This window comes from Drosophila subpulchrella, chromosome 2L (assembly GCF_014743375.2).
Source record: "Drosophila subpulchrella strain 33 F10 #4 breed RU33 chromosome 2L, RU_Dsub_v1.1 Primary Assembly, whole genome shotgun sequence".
Classification (NCBI taxonomy): Eukaryota; Metazoa; Arthropoda; class Insecta; order Diptera; family Drosophilidae; genus Drosophila; species Drosophila subpulchrella.
Genome location: NC_050610.1, coordinates 2,938,255 through 2,954,262, shown reverse-complemented (window position 1 = coordinate 2,954,262; position 16,008 = coordinate 2,938,255). Strand labels below are relative to the sequence as shown.

At 38.4% G+C, this 16,008-nt stretch overlaps 3 protein-coding genes across 10 annotated transcripts in view; all 3 read left to right on the top strand.

The window, feature by feature from the left end:
* The window catches only part of LOC119546518 (probable G-protein coupled receptor CG31760), a 41,602-nt gene that overhangs the window by 23,365 nt on the left and 2,229 nt on the right, over positions 1–16,008 (top strand). For both annotated transcript variants that reach the window (XM_037852848.1, XM_037852847.1), the window contains exons 5-11: positions 7,578–7,770; positions 8,557–8,962; positions 10,426–10,727; positions 11,370–11,523; positions 15,319–15,428; positions 15,481–15,625; positions 15,698–15,906. In XM_037852848.1, the coding sequence (XP_037708776.1) occupies positions 7,578–7,770; positions 8,557–8,962; positions 10,426–10,727; positions 11,370–11,523; positions 15,319–15,428; positions 15,481–15,625; positions 15,698–15,906 (1,519 nt within the window). The remainder of the gene's footprint in view (positions 1–7,577; positions 7,771–8,556; positions 8,963–10,425; positions 10,728–11,369; positions 11,524–15,318; positions 15,429–15,480; positions 15,626–15,697; positions 15,907–16,008) is intronic.
* On the top strand, positions 9,160–9,909 carry LOC119546521. Of its 2 annotated transcripts, none has more exons than XM_037852856.1 (2): positions 9,160–9,212; positions 9,310–9,909. In XM_037852856.1, exon 2 carries the CDS (start codon positions 9,353–9,355, stop codon positions 9,884–9,886), a length of 534 nt encoding a protein of 177 aa, XP_037708784.1. In that variant the 5' UTR covers positions 9,160–9,212; positions 9,310–9,352; the 3' UTR covers positions 9,887–9,909. The 2 variants fall into 2 exon arrangements, with proteins under 2 accessions (XP_037708784.1, XP_037708783.1); XM_037852855.1 differs by having other exon boundaries at positions 9,161–9,212; positions 9,295–9,907.
* On the top strand, positions 12,315–15,184 carry LOC119546519 (zinc transporter 2). 6 transcript variants are annotated; one of them, XM_037852850.1, is made up of 3 exons: positions 12,315–13,764; positions 14,212–14,606; positions 14,665–14,796. In XM_037852850.1, the coding sequence occupies exons 1-3, from the start codon at positions 12,390–12,392 to the stop codon at positions 14,671–14,673; spliced, it is 1,779 nt and encodes a 592-aa protein (XP_037708778.1). In that variant the 5' UTR covers positions 12,315–12,389; the 3' UTR covers positions 14,674–14,796. The 6 variants fall into 6 exon arrangements, with proteins under 6 accessions (XP_037708778.1, XP_037708777.1, XP_037708781.1 ...); XM_037852852.1 differs by having other exon boundaries at positions 12,975–13,153; positions 13,210–13,764; positions 14,212–15,184; XM_037852849.1 differs by having other exon boundaries at positions 14,212–15,184.

Below are 16,008 nucleotides of genomic sequence, written 5' to 3'. Positions count from 1 at the left end.
TACAAGGAAATCATTTTCATATATTTTTAGCAAGGAAATACCCAGGAAACTGACGTTATGCACTACAACTTGCACCAAATTCTTACGTTCCTCAACACTGAAAATTTAAAATAATGTTTAACGGCCGCTGCTCCCGAGCACTGAACTTGGGTATATACGTTTAAAAATCTGTAAAAAATCGATTTACCAACGGATTGTCGTGATCAATGGCTTATATTCTCCGTTAAAGTTCAGCCTTTAAGAAAACAACATAAAACTAATTTCGGTTTTTAGGCGTGTATTTTTAAAGATGCAATTTATGCCAGCGTTTTTGCATTTTTTCCAACTTTTTCAACTTTGACGAAGTGTAGCTTCTAAACTAATGAATGGAACTCAATGATGTGTATAAGAAAGTTAAAGGGCATTCCATTACCTGTAAAATGAGTCTTTAATGACCGAATTCGGTTTGTCACAACTCGAGTTAGAAAATAAAAAAGTGCGAAAAACGTTTTATACACTTTAAAAAAAATTGGTACCATAGAAAAAATTTTAAATGCCCTTTTCTTAATCAGGGAGATGTATCCTACCGGAAAACAAAGGTTTCCTGAAGTGCGTATTTCATCAATTTTTTTTTGTAAACTGGTGCTATCGGCGGTAGACAGATTTAAGCGTTATGAGCGTTAGAGTGGGCGTGACAAATTTTTTTTTTGGGTCAATCGATAGGTATTGACGAGACCAATACAGTTCAGTTAAAATTTTGTACCTAGCATGAAAATTGTGGGCGCCACAGGCTTGGGCGGTTTGTGGGCGTTAGAGTGGGCGTGGCATATTTGCGTAACAAACTTGCGCTGCGCACAAGGCTACGGAATATAAATCTGAGATCCCAATTCTCTATCCTTAATAGTTTCCGAGATATCCACGTTCATATTTACGATTTTTTGAAGTTTGTGGGCGGTTTGTGGGCGTAAAAGTGGGCGTGGCAAACTTTTTTTTATCAATCGATAGGTATTGATAAGAACAATACATTTCAGTTAAAATTTTTATTCTAGCATCAAAACTGTAGGAGCCACAGTTTTGGGCGGTTTGTGGGCGTTAAAGTGGGCGTGGCACTCAACTGAAACAAACTTGCGCTGCGTAAAAAGCTCAGGAATCTGCACGCCAAATCTCAATAGCCTAGCTCTTATAGTTTCCAAGATCTCAGCGTTCATCCGGACAGACAGACGGACCGACGGACAGACGGACATGGCTAGATCGACTCGGCTAGTGATCCTGATCAAGAATATATATACTTTATGGGGTCGGAAACGTATCCTTCTGCCTGTTACATACTTTCCGACGAATCTAGTATACCCTTTTACTCTACGAGTAACGGGTATAACAACGTCATATTAATATATGTAAAGGACTTAAGACACCAGCTTGATGTCATTTTAGGTGCCTAAAAGTATAAATGACGTTTATACTATTAGACACCATATATATCATATTCCCTATTCTGCATTTCGAAAAATATACCAAAAAATGTCCAAAATGTGTTAAGTCAATACGAAAGATTGTTCAGATATCCATTACCAACGATCGAAGTCAGTTCCAACTGGATCTGGCTAAAAAGTACTTGCAATTTTAACCGGATTAAAGACATTTAAATTCTTCTTACAGTGTAGAAATCATCCAATAAAATGCTATCAGTGTGTCATGCATAGTCAAGGACGAGCCGGAGCACAAAACGCACAATGAACTCATCGCTGGGGCTCTGGTTCTCGGGTTGTCTTCGTATAGGATCGGGATAATAAGGGGGGCTGGAAGTGTTGGAGCGCACAAGTTGCCATTATGGCCATGATTTCCACACCGTCTTGAAACAGACCACCTCTTTCGGTTGGCAGACAGCTATATCAGGGTTTTTCTTGGCGTCACTGGCTCTGTTCGTGCTCACAAAGGTGAGAGGTGTCAGCGAAAATCGCATAAAGGGAAGGCAAATTGGAGCCTTTTGTTGCTGCTGCTGTTGTTATTGTTCCATCATCCTGTTGAGCGCAGGACAGCAACAGGAGGCTGCCATTTGTATACAATTTTGGCACTTGCCTCTATCTTACCCTCGGCCGTCTGTTTGACTCTTGAAATTTTGATGCGGTGCATAAATTATTCGTATAAAGTGCCCTCGCAAATCGAATAAATTAAAGCCAATTTAAAAGGGGGCAAGAGCGACAGCCACTTAAAAGGATAACACTTGCTGAGGAGCGTCGAGCTGCACACTGTGAGAAGCGAAGAGAGAGGCTGGGTGCAAAGCCAATTGCCTGCTTTTGGGCTTAAATGAAAAAGGTTGCGTCAAGGGCATGGAAATAACCTTTTAATTTAAGGGGCAGATAAAACTATTAGGTTTGACTTCCTTTAGGTCCTAAAAGGCTCTTTTCTGTCAATGGAAAATAGGTACACCAAAAAAATAGTCATAAAAAGCAACTATTGCTACATACATTTTACACTATTGAGTATCGGTTTGGCGTCGATTGAAACTAGTTTAATTTTTTTTTAAATAATGCCACAAATCCAAATTCTATACTCTTCAATATAGAAAGGAAACTGTAAAGTAAAGGCCTTATAGTATTTAGTGTTGAATCTATACCTTAATTTCAATACTACCTCTGGATACTTTTAATACAACCGGTATTAAATCGTAACTATATTTTTTTAGTGTAGTTCTACTTTGCCGCCAAGTGACTAATGCTATAAATGAAAAGCTCCAGCGGGTTGCACAAAAAAATCGAATAAATAAATAAATGAATAATTATCCATTTGAGCATTTTTTATGGCAACTATGTTCTGTTGAACTGAAGTCATATGAATAGCATTTATCATTCTAAGACATGTGTAGCGTGTAAATGTATTTACTTTAACAATTTAATTAAAAATGGGCCATTCTTGTTTTATTTACCATTTTCACTTATAAAGAGAACATCGTACATACACATGCATATATTAACTATTTAAGCCGAACATCTTGAAATTTGTATAAAGCTTTCCGAGTATCCCTTTAAGTTTGTTTGCCGACGACCAAACAAACGTTCTTCCACATATTATTCCCAAAAAACCGATACAATTGCCCCCATAAGTCCGTTTTCAGTCAAACCGAATCTCGGATAAATTTAATTATTCCTGAAACACCTGGCATCTGGAAAAGCCCCCACGTGGGACTGCAAAAAACATGTCTGACTGCAGTTTGAATAATTTCCAATTTTACACACTCTGAAACTTTTGTTTGTCCGACAGCCAAGAAAATGAAAAACACAAAATGTTACAATTGTTGTTACATTTTCAGCAACACCTTTCCAGCGAGTAAAACAAAAACATGCCCAGGAGGCAATAAATTATACAACTATCCAAAAAAATGGCAAAATAGATTGATGACGGAATACGGACGAGTTCGGAACAAAATGGCAGAGCGGATGATGAATGAGCCCGTGACCCATAAGCACATCATTCCCGTTATTCGTCCTGTCGCAGTGTGTTACCTTCGCAGGTGAAAACCGCCTGACAGCCATTGCGAAATGTTGTTTACCTTAAGCGTTCTGTCTCGGCCACTTTGCTCAGAGTTGCAGTATGAAGAAGGATAAGAAGTAAACACATATGTCTACACAGTGACAACGATTATTAATTGAACAAGTAGTGTTGTGTGGGGTGTAGTAATGAACGATTATTTTTTTGAATGTCACTTTTCCGAAAATTAATATTTTTCAAACCTTTAAGAGCAGAAAGTTGCTGAAATCCTGTAGAGCATATTCCTGTAAAGGTTCGACGGTAAATTTCTGGCGGAGTTAAATACTTCAGCGCTTGGCGTAAACCTATATTTTTTCTACTTTTACAAGTAGTAGGGTAAGGTGACGAACTGATAGATACGCACTAAAAATCTATGCAGATGTGAAAATGATTTATTTTTGCTTTAAGAAAAGGTGAAAATGAATATAATGTAGTACAAATTTACTGTACACTTAGAAGAGAAGTTCACTTCAGTTCTGGGTTAAAATTTATAATAGTAAGTTGATCAATTTCTCGTTCAGAAAAATCTACGAAAAATAATGTACTTTTTAGTTATTGGCTGTAGAACAGAAACAAAAAACGATATATTGCCAACGAATTCCAAAACAGTTTAAGTCTCAAACCCAAAAAAATGTCACGATACCCTACTGTTGAATATATGATTGTGACACTTTCAATAGGCGCAAAAGAAACAAACACATAGTATCAAGAACTGTTCCTAAAGATCTTATTAATTCTTGTATATATTTATCTGACTAGGATTTTTACAAATCTTTACTCTGGCATTGCTAAAACACATTAATGAAATAGGCTCTTTAGTTTTTGCTTCATATTTTGAGTCGTAACTATCTCAGAAACAAATTACGCGAGCTCTTAATAATTATACCCGTTGCTCGTAGAGTAAAAGGGTATACTAGATTTGTCGGAAAGTACGTAACAGGCAGAAGGAAGCGTTTCCGACCCCATAAAGTATATATATTCTTGATCAGGATCACTATCCGAGTCGATCTAGCCATGTCCGTCTATCTGTCTGTCCGGATGAACGCTGAGATCTCGGAAACTATAAGAGCTTGGCTATTGAGATTTGGCATGCAGATTCCTGAGCTTCTTACGCAGCGCAAGTTTGTTTCAACAGAGTGCCACGTCTACTCTAACGCCCACAAACCGCCCAACAGTTTTGATGCTGTTTTGACCTAAAAAAAGTTTGCCACGCCCACTTTAACGCCCAAAAACTTCAAAAAATCGTAAATATGAACGCGGATATCTCGGAAACTATCAAAGGTAGAGAATGGGGATCTCAGATTTAGATTCCGTAGCCTTGTACGCAGTGCAAGTTCGTTACGCGAATATGCCACGCCCACTCTTACGCCCACAAACCGCCCAAACCTATGACGCCCACAATTTTCTTGCTAGATAAACAATTTTAACTGAAATGTATGGGTCTCGTCAGTACCTATCGATTGATCCAAAAAAGTTTGTCACGTCCACTCTAACGCCCATAACGCTTAAGTCTGTATACCGCCGGTAGGTGGCGCATTTCAATCTCGCTTTGCTGCTTGCATATCTCCCTTTCCCTCTGGTCCCTTTAGCTGAGTAACTATCAGTATCTGATAGTCGAGGTACTCGACTATAGCGTTCTTCCTTGTTTTATTGTAAATACATTGTCGACACGATAAGAGAAATCGACTACAATTTAACAAGTTCGCCACTTTATCCTACACTCCCATACTTAAAGTATTTTCAGCAATGTAGTAAACCAGCAATACCGTTTTGATGTTAAAACCAAAAACGGGAACAAATAGATAAAAATAAAGTTTTTTTATATACTTTAACTGTTTTTTTTAATCATTTAACAAATGTGTTAAAGTCTATTTTTAAGTTTTACTGTTACACCCTAAATTGATTGTTTTGCTATAGTATCAAGCGCGATATCAAAGACTTTGAGTACTGGATAAATTATGCTAGTAATTTTTTTTAATCGGATGGGGAAAGTAAGCATACACATTTTACCCGCGTATGTACATACATATACTGCCATATCGCAGATCCTTTGTTTCAATTTTACTCCAACCCCACGGAATCAAAAAAGTTTGCCAACTTAAAAAATGCACGTACACGGTTTGCTTTACTTTCTCCCGGATACAGAAGAGAAAAACTTTCCGAGATGTTGCGCGTACCTTCTATAGCAGCAGCAACAAAAACAAACAGGAAAGGGAAAATAAGCAAACCCTATACATACTAAAACATAAAAATAAAGAAAGTACCACGGAAGTTGCGGTAATCGAATTTAAATAAGTTTACTTTGTAAACAATTCTCGTTTCGCTTTCGCTTCCTCTCCCCTTTTTTCCTTACTGAAAGTCAAACGTCAGGGATTCCATTTCAGCTTTTTCCCGGATAATGTAGCTTTATTTATCCAAAAAAAATGTACATACCTTCAAATTTCTGAATATTTAAAAAAAAATTATATTTTGTATCAACTCAATAAAAATATGATAGGTTTAATTAGTTGTATATGTTTATACTAAAGGAAAGTAAAGGATTTAACCGTTCCTAAGAATGGATATTGAAATTAACTTATTAAAATTTGCTTAAATTTTATTTTTGTCTTAAAACATTTTATAATTCCGTATGAATTGGCAACAAAACACACAATATTCGTTAATATCGAAGTTTATTTTAGAAATATTGAACTAAATGGGATACATAATGGCAATAAATATGTGACAAATGTTATTTAAGGGATAAATGGGTCCATGTGGATTTTTAGTTCACTTTTCCCCAAACTATACGGGAGGCACATTTTTAAGGCCATTATTAATCCCGTTTAGTCTATTATTTTAAGAACTAAAATATGTTTAACGTTTAGTCTATTATTCTAAGAACTAAAATACATTTAACAATATTTGTTTTGAAAAACTCGTTTCAAAGAGATTTTTAATCAGAACTCAATTATATTGAAAATTACAAATAATGCCTTGTATGGGATATCATTTCAGATGTTTAGCTACTTTTAACTTACTGTTTCCAAAATCCTGTCAGCACTGAAACCGAAGGGCGGGCGAGTGTTGCAAAAATATTAGCTTTTGACAGTCACCGCCCACACACTCCCACACTCACAGAGGTTAGAGCGAGAGGGGAGGTCGAAGAAGAGAGAAGGCCTCTGATGTCCTGCCGCGCATATTAATCATTGTTGTTGGGTTGACACTTTTGCCAAGGCCGAAAGAACAACTGCACCAACAGCTGCGGCTTTTAATGACTGTTTCAAGGTCGCAATAACAATAACAGATGTTTCGAGTTAAGCGCTTTAAGTTTCCAGAAAGTGCAATGCAGCGGGATAACAATGGGAAAGCCTTCCTAACGTGATTAACACGTTTAATTGCACATGCATAATTCATGTGCACGCATATCCCACCCACACAAATGAAATTGTCCACATTTCAGAATTTATTTAATTAAAAGTTCGTTTTTAATTAACAAATCAAAGGCAATTGTTATTGAATTGAATATTTAATATATACATTGGAAAATGTTGGCATTACAGGAAGTAAGTTTAATATAATTAAATTTAATGAATTTTATAAAAAAAATTGTAACTGATATAGTATTTCATATTTCAATTTTATTTTAAGTCTTTAGTACATGTTTGCTTTTATCGATTTTAAGAGCTACACCTGAGTAGCACTCTGTGGCAATAACCGCTCGACAAGGATTGAGTATAATAACGTTGGAAATTGCAAAAATATTTATGTAAATCACTGAGAATGCAATCAAACGAAACACCCCGGTGGCTGGGAAATCAACAATGGAAATGCATTTCCCATTGGTAAATCGAATTGACGGCAGGCCGAAAATGAGAGCCACAACCTTCGCGCCATAAATAATTAAAGTTGGGAAATTTGTGCGCTGTAATCAGCAATTACGAGCAGTGAAGTGACACGACCAATTTGTTTTCGAAATACAGTTTTTAATTACCTTGTGCGTACTTTCATTTAATTTCCGCCACCAATTATTGAAACACATTTTGCCCATGCGACCCAGAATGCTAATGCACTGCTCTTTTCATTTGAAGGATTGTCGGATGCCCTGGCCAAAGGACTGCTCACCGATGACTTTGTAACCGGGGCCCGCATTTTGGCCCTGAATCTGACGAATGGAGCGGTGCAGTCGTACGTGTGGTGGGTCAAGGGGGCCCAGTCGGAAACGCAGCGTTACGACGAGGATGGGCTGCAGATTGGCAAGAAGCCCGCAGGCAGCTATCCCTGGTACGTGCCACAAATCAGTGTTGTCGGAATATTATATTGGAGTTACGAAGTGAAATTCTTTTTGATAAATGTAAATTATAAACTTTATGTGTTATAAACTTTTTGATTAGTACAAAAATATTTTTTTATTCAATGTCCTAAAAATTAAATATAGTAGTATTTTAAAATATTTCTGCATACTTTTAAGGCACCAGGCTAATATACTAAGTTAATGTCAAGATTGTACTTATGTTCGAAAGATGGGAACATGCAATAACGTCTGGTTTCTCAAATACATTATTTTCATGCTTCCTAAACGTCTGAGATACCTTTCTTTTATAAAATATTTGCCTAAAAAATGTTTTTTACTTAGAACTGAAACTATTGAGTCATTGAAAATCCACCCACAGAAAAAAAACTACAATTAGGGTATATTTATTTGTTTCAACATAAAAAGTTATAATTAAATAAGTTATTATAATTAGCTCTTAGGTTGAGGCTCATCTTGGAAAACACGTTATCATTTGAAAGTCCAATTAACTTCTTCTAAAAATGCATTTTCGCCTGCAGGCTTTGAAACACTTTTTTTAGTGCAATAACGCCCAGCCAAAACTAGAACAGATAGGATTTTTTCACAACGTGATAGTTTTATTTTCCTTTAATATACTAAAGAATTTAGTATGAAATTATTTTTCTAAAGCAATGCTAACCATCATGATAAGATGTATGTTAAATTAGATTTCGCCAAACATCGCTATAACGACCTTCTCTAGCCTCGCTTGAATTCATTTAAAATACCCTCCACAGGTTCGACGACGAGACCTCTACACCCACGCTGCGTTCCCCGAAATTCGCTCCCAGTCCGCCCAACAACTATTACAAGGGCTGGTGGACCTTTCCATACTTCTCGTGCTCCCTCAGCCGCTGGCTGGTGTCCTACAGCATTGCAATCCCGCCGATTGGGCGCCACGGGCTAAGGGGTTTCATCAGCATCGACATCGACGTGTCCACGCTGCGGGTCAACCAGTGCGAGGCGGAGCCCTATCAATTCGGGAGTCGCCGCCAGAAAATGCAGCAGCTGCAGCAACAACATCGTCTCACGGCACGGAGATCCCCGTTTTTGGGCGGCAGGATGGGGCTCATTGATGAGGGCACCATCAACGATCTGCAGGCGTTCCACAGTTCCCACAAGTGTCATCGCACCTCCATGGTGGTAAGTACATAGAAGCTCATATGCATGAGGTATTTTTAATTTAAACCTAAACAACCTTTTTATAATATCAACATGGGTTCTCAGACATAAATATATTTAAATAAGAAAAAAATAAAATTGCAATATATTTTCTTGGTTCTAAGTTACACATACGAAGCAGGCCTAAGACCGAGTTACCCTTGCCTTTAGTTTTGTCTAGTTTATTCACTCAGATTCAGTACAGAACGCAGCACACATTTTGTAATTCAAGGTAAATATTGGTTGTACAGTTTTTAAAAAATAGCAGAGCGAGGACTCAGTTACTTTCGCCTTGTCGTTGCACTTTCTAACAGAAATATTAAATTCAGCCAACAAATATACAAACAGAAGACCAAGTGAATAAATCAGAAGATGAATAATGAAAATGGGGAACTGTCTGATGTTAAGACGCAGAAGAAACCGTCCAAACAGCTCCGTAAACCTGTCAAACGGCTCGATGCTGAAGTTCGCGGGGTGGTGACCCCCGAAAATGTACCCGAAACGCTAGGTAACCCATCGACTGCCCCGGCTGTGAAAAGTCGCCACACCCTTAGCCGTCGAAGCAGTATGGCATACAAGAATTTCTTAGGAAAGTTCAAGAGAGCCAACCCCGGAAGACTAACCGCTGAGGCCTCCTCTATTTGGCGCAAAATGAGCCTTCAGGAAAAGGAGCAATTTCGAATGGACAGCACTGATCGACATAAAACGAGTCAAGGGAATACTAATTCTGTAGATAATCCGGTTGCTGAGGAAGTGCCACCTCTGGAAGTAATTAATGATATTGAGTCAGAGAGTCAAATTCATACCGACCAACTTGAAGAAACATCAGTTAGCAATACACGCTCATGGCTGAGTCTTAATTGCGTTTCTAAAGCTCTAAGTAAAGCAAAAAATTTATTTTCCTAAATATTACTTTTCCAAATTGTTAATGTTCAATGTAAAAAAGTAATAAAAATAAATTATATTAGTGTTAAAACATCTTCAAATTCCAAATTGTTTGCTATGAAATAAAAATTAAAGAGAGTAGTTCCTGCAGCACTTATACCATCAAATTTTCATTGAGATACATATATACTGGCTAGTATTTTTATTGATTTCAGTAAATTAATTTAATTTTTTAATCTGATACATCAATCAAAAAAGCAAAGAAGCAAGTAAGAAATGGAACAAATTTTTTATAGAGATTTTCATTTTGTTGCTTTTTTCATTGAGGTTAGTATCAGGCTTACTGGTTTTGGAAGCCTATCACACCCTTGATTCGAGAAAAACGACATCGTTATATGGCATATTGAACCACAAACCGCCTATATATTTAAAAACATTACCTTAAAATTGGTTTAAGTTCGCCCATGCTAAGGAGATTAATTTTTTTCTGAGTGTACTTTTTGCAACTGCAATTGATTTGCAACTATTTAAGCCAAGTGCTTTTGCTTTCCCCCTGGCAGTGTGACTACCGCCAGCCGAGTGCGGAGACCCCGACAATAAGCGGCGGAAAACTGCTGACCACGCTGACCGGGAGCAGCAGCTGGGCCCGGGGATCCTACCAGTGCCTGTGCCGGGCGGGATTCTACTCGCTGCGGCATCCGGACGGATTCAACGGCACCATCATGGAGATTGCCTGGCAGGAGCAGCAGGACAATATAAGCAATTACTACACGGAGGTCTTCAAGTGTTTGCCCTGCGCCCCCGGCTGTGACACGTGCACGGGTCCGGAGCCATGTCTGGCCAACTACCACTGGCCATTCAGGTTGGTATCCGTATCCGTGATTGTTTGCCAGTGATGGGAGAGGTGATACCACTCTTACAAGGTTTATGGCAAGGAAAAGTAGCCAACAGTGCTAGACAGGGTTTCCTTTCAGTTAGTAAATAATGATGGAAAGCTGTGCAGTTGGATTTTTAAAGAGGTTTTCATAATATCCATACAGAACCTAGCAGGGTAATATACTTACCCATACTTACCCATCAGCGAGTCCTAGCAACCAATTCAAATAGAATCAACAATAATGAAACAGTTAAGAATGTCATATATGAGATTTTATTTATAGAGATCTTACAGCTTTAACTGTCCCTGCTATTCGCTTTTTATGAGAAATTTATTTTTAAAGGGTCTACTTATTTTACAAATAATTGCATTTAGCATATTTACCTTTTAAATACTTTACAGATTTGATTGGTTTTCATTTGGCTTGTAGACAATATTCATTTTTTTGCCTTAGACAATATTCATACACAACTTATGAATGAATTCATCAGGTATTTCAAACCACATAAAAGATATTTCTGCAATCTAAAAACCGAATCAAGAAAACGCGGAGGGAGGACATGACCACTTTCCACCACTGGTACTTGTTTAGTAACGTAAAAGCTAAGCATCTTTCCCCTACTTTAGAATATCCCTGTTGACCATATCGATTGGCTGTGCCTGTGGCACCTTTGTACTCGCCGGCTATCTCTTCCGGCATCGTCGCGTCAAGGTCTTCAAGGTGGCCAGCCCCATCTTCCTGATGATCACGCTAATCGGCTGCGCCATCATGTATCTGGAGGTAAGTAGTACTTGGGTCATTTGGGGCGACACTCTTAACCCATTAAGGCGGTTGAAAGCCAAAAACACACAAAGGCCATTTGAAAACAATGTTGCTAATGCGACAAAAGGCCCTAACGTGGTCGGCACGGGCTCATTCATAATTAACCCACATGTGAGCCCGTTTTGGTTCTTATCCCATTCCCATTTCTGGATGTAAAGGGATCTGCGAACAAACCACAACATAAAAGCACCACTTATGGGTTTTTAAATGCGGCTTTTAAGCACTTACTTGTCGAAAGGGTATGGAGGTTTAAGTATTCCATTTGTAACAAAATGTGTCTTTTTACATTTTAATAAACCTGCTAGAACTTTAAATTAAGAATAAAAATAATTGAAACCATCGTAAAAGAATATATATATATTTTTATGCTTAAATCAATAAATAATAATAAAAAAAAACCACTTTGCATTTCTGATATCTTTTAGAATTTAAGATACAATGTTGCTTATATTGTTGATTTTTGTTTTGTTTGTTTTTAAGAATCTATAATTAATGGGTCTTATCAGTAGTATCAAATGTTAGGTATAAATGAAATTGAAGTTATATTAAAAAAAACTAATTTCAATGAAAAAGGGTACGACCTCAAAAGGGTGTTGCATGTTCACCTAATTCGCCTTTCTCTGGTTGGCAATTATGCTGTCAACATTAGCCAACAATGGTATAATACCCAGTGGACACATAAAACCTCCGCCCTTCCTAAAAGAACGCCCACACAATAACAGTACAACATAGAAGAGGGAACTAAAAGAGTACAATTGTACTCGATTTTCTAATCAAACAAATAAAAATTCTAAAAAATCATTTTAAATGGATAGAAAATAATTATGAGCAAGAAATCATTGAAGAATCGAGTTGCAAATTCAAAAGATGAAAATTCGCAGGATGAAGATGAGGAGGACTTGCAGACGGCGCTAAAGGAAATGGTCAAGACTCCCGATGTAGAAGAAAGACCGGGGACGAGTAGTCAACGTTCCGACGTGCAGGACACATCTCGAGATCGGGATGAACCCAAACTATTTCCGAAGGTAAAGAAAAAAAATCAAGTGGAACAAGGATCGCAAACAGGTGAAACCTGTGAGAAACCTAAGACATCGAAAGCTAAGCACAAAAAATTGGAGAGCGAAGACAGTTGGTCTACCCTTCTTATACAAAGGTTTACCTTGACAAAAAGCGCTAAAGCTACTGGGGTAGTGCCGCCCGAAAATAGCCAAACTAAAACGGATACAAGAGACGAAGCACAACCGTCTAACAAAGAGCCATTAAAAGATGTCAAGGAAAAGAGGAAGGAAAAAATAAAATCTTCTACAGAGTCCTCAAACGAAAGTCTAATACGAACAGATCATTACGGGTACTCTGAAGAAACAACTGAAGAAAACACTTACAATGGAAATCAGTTAAATGAGGACAGATCGGAAGAAGAATCGGCGGAGTTTCTTGAGAAATTGCGAAAAATAGAGGAGGCCTCGAAGCCCAAAACTTGGAGGAGGCCAACACCGATTGTAATAAAACCCAAAGCGGTTTCCTCTACCACAAAAAAGAAAGACGATGATGTGCAGGCACAACTACCCACTAATACTGAAAAGCATAGGTATATTAATATTTTGAAGGTTCCATTACACCGTAATTTAAATTATGCTACACAAGATGAAACGAAGTCGACGACCACTCAGCTACCCGGAGACAAAGATACTTCGGCATCCGACCCTCAGACAGAATCTCCAGAAAAAGTACTACCAAGTTCAGAGGAAACTTCAGACCAAAAACCTGAAGAAATACCAGGAGAAAATCAGGAGAAAAAGACTGCAGAAATTCCGGATGAAAAAATTCGCCGAAATACAGATTCGCAGAGAACGCTAACAATAACGGGTCACTCGCATATTACCACAAAATTGGACAAACACTGTCATTTTAAGGAGCGGGACACTGGAGTGGATAAGGTCGCCAGACGAAAATTAATAATCGCTTGCATTCTGTGCTCGGTGTTCATGATTATCGAGGTTGCTGGTGGAATTATTTCCAACAGTCTGGCCATTGCCACAGATGCTGCCCATCTGCTAACGGACCTGTCCTCATTCCTCATCTCACTCTTTGCATTACATCTGGCTGGAAGGCCCGCGTCTGAGAGACTTAACTTCGGATGGTATCGGGCAGAGGTCATCGGGGCCATGATATCCGTATTCTTTATCTGGGTAATAACAGGTGAACGGTAAATATTCGCCCTTGGGAGACAACGTACTCCCAACTTTTTACTCCCATCCAATTTTAGACCAAAAATACTTAGGGGCGTTTTCTCGTCCTCGTTTTAAACTAAAAGTGGTTTTTAAACTTTGTGTCTTCTAGGTTACTTTTTGTTTTCCACGAGGATGGGGAATAGAACCTTGAAAATAATAGAATGATTCGCTTTGAAACGATTGCTAACATAAACATTATGAAAAATCAAAATTAGACGATATTTAATTTATTATTTTAAAATTGTACTTTCATCTACCAAGCACTATTTCCAAATACGAAAATATCTTTAAATATAATTTTAAACATTATATCTTTCTTTTGAGCTACTTACTACTTATCTTCACAACGAACCAAATTTGTATAACCCGAAAAAATTAGTTTTAATTCTTACTTTAAAAATGAAACCCTTCGCAGGCGTCCTTGTGTATATGGCCATTATGCGGTGGGTAAACCAAGAATTCGAGCTGGACGCCGTGATAATGCTGATCACATCGGCGCTGGCCATAGTATTTAACGTGATAATGGCCGTGCAATTGCATTTGGACAACCCGCACTTTACTCCGGGCAAGTTCAAAAGGTCAAAGGTCGTAGGATTGGAGCAAGGGAGCAAGGTCGGCTTGGGGTCCCAAAAGGACCCTATGTCGATGGTGGGAAGGTCAGTGTCCACCCAGTTCCATGTAAAGGAAAAACAGAACATCAATGTGCGGGCGGCTATGATTCATGTGATTGGGGATCTCATACAGAGCATTGGGGTTTTTGTGGCCGCTCTGATTATATTCTTTCTGCCCGATTGGGGCTTCATGGACTCGGTTTGTACATTCGTCTTCTCGGTTCTGGTTATTGTGGTTACAATCAAAATTTTAAAAGACGTTTTAATGGTTCTGATGGAGGCCACACCGGATTACCTGGATTACGAGGAGGTCAAGCGGACATTTCTCTCCATTCCGGGTGTCGAGCACGTCCATAACCTGAGAATTTGGGCCCTGTCCGTTAATAAGGTGGCATTGTCCGCCCACCTGGCCATTTCCCAGGATGCAGATCCTCAGCTGATCCTTGAGGAGGCCACCAAACTGATCCACAAGCGGTTCGGATTTTTCGAGACCACCATTCAGATCGAAGAGTATTCGCCGGATATGGAGAACTGTGAGCAGTGCTTGAGTCCTCCCGATAAAAATGAAAGGCGAAAGTCCGCTGACTTGGAAAAGGGCATGGCGGATGGGGACCAAAAGAAGATGCAGATGCAACAGCAGCAGCCCACTAATCCAGAAAACGGATAAAAGAAGACACGGTATCCTCTATTCAAAGGAATCTTTTCGTGTTTAGCTCTTGTAAAAAATATTGTATATCTTTTAATGATAACAAATTATAATGTGTACCAAATATTATACAAGTATTGGTTCTAATTTTATTGAAATTTAATTTTTCCTATATTTTTGTTGGCTTATTCAGTTTAGTAAGGCCTTACAAGTGAAAATATTTAAATTTAGTGATTTAAGAAGTGGCATACATTTATCTTTACAGATGGTTGCCATATTTCCCTACTTGGATACAACTTGGTGTATAGCCACCAAATGGACGCGGCACATGGGCTTTTGCATCACGTACACTTCGCTGCTTATGAAAACTTGGCGGTAAAACAAAAATCTAAAAAACAAAAATCAAAATTTAATTATTATATCGTAGAGTTTCTCTGACTTATCGCGTAAAGTCGGCCCACAAAATAAAGCTGAATGACCAGCAACTATTGCAGTGGATGGTCCCCATTCTGCTGGTTATGCTGATCTATTTGGGAACCTGGACCATTTCGGCAACGCCAAATGCTGAGGTGGTAAGTATTAATGATGGCTAATTTTTAGGAACATTTTTCTAACGCTTCCCATATTTTCGTGTAATTTCCAAGATCTTGGACCAGAGTCATTTAAAGTTCAAGCAGTGCTCGTACAATTGGTGGGATCACAGTTTGGCCATCGGAGAAGTATTCTTTCTGGCCTGGGGAATCCGGGTGTGTTACAATGTGCGGAACGCTGAGAGTCTGTACAACGAGGCGCGGCTCATCTCGTACGCCATATACAACATTGCCCTCGTCAACATCGCCATGGTGGCATTCCAGTAAGTGCATTCTCAAGTAATTATATATTTTATTTATACCACTTACTTTATATTTTGTTTTAATAATAAGGTATCTGCAATGTCATAGAAATCTTTTACGAA

Bases quoted from the DNA above. Each gene is read 5' to 3' on its own strand.
- LOC119546521 (XM_037852856.1), top strand. From the start codon at position 9,353: ATGAATAATGAAAATGGGGAACTGTCTGATGTTAAGACGCAGAAGAAA.
- LOC119546519 (XM_037852849.1), top strand. From the start codon at position 12,390: ATGAGCAAGAAATCATTGAAGAATCGAGTTGCAAATTCAAAAGATGAA. The intron at 13,765-14,211 runs GTGAACGGTAAA...AACCCTTCGCAG, and splicing joins CTTTATCTGGGTAATAACAG to GCGTCCTTGTGTATATGGCC.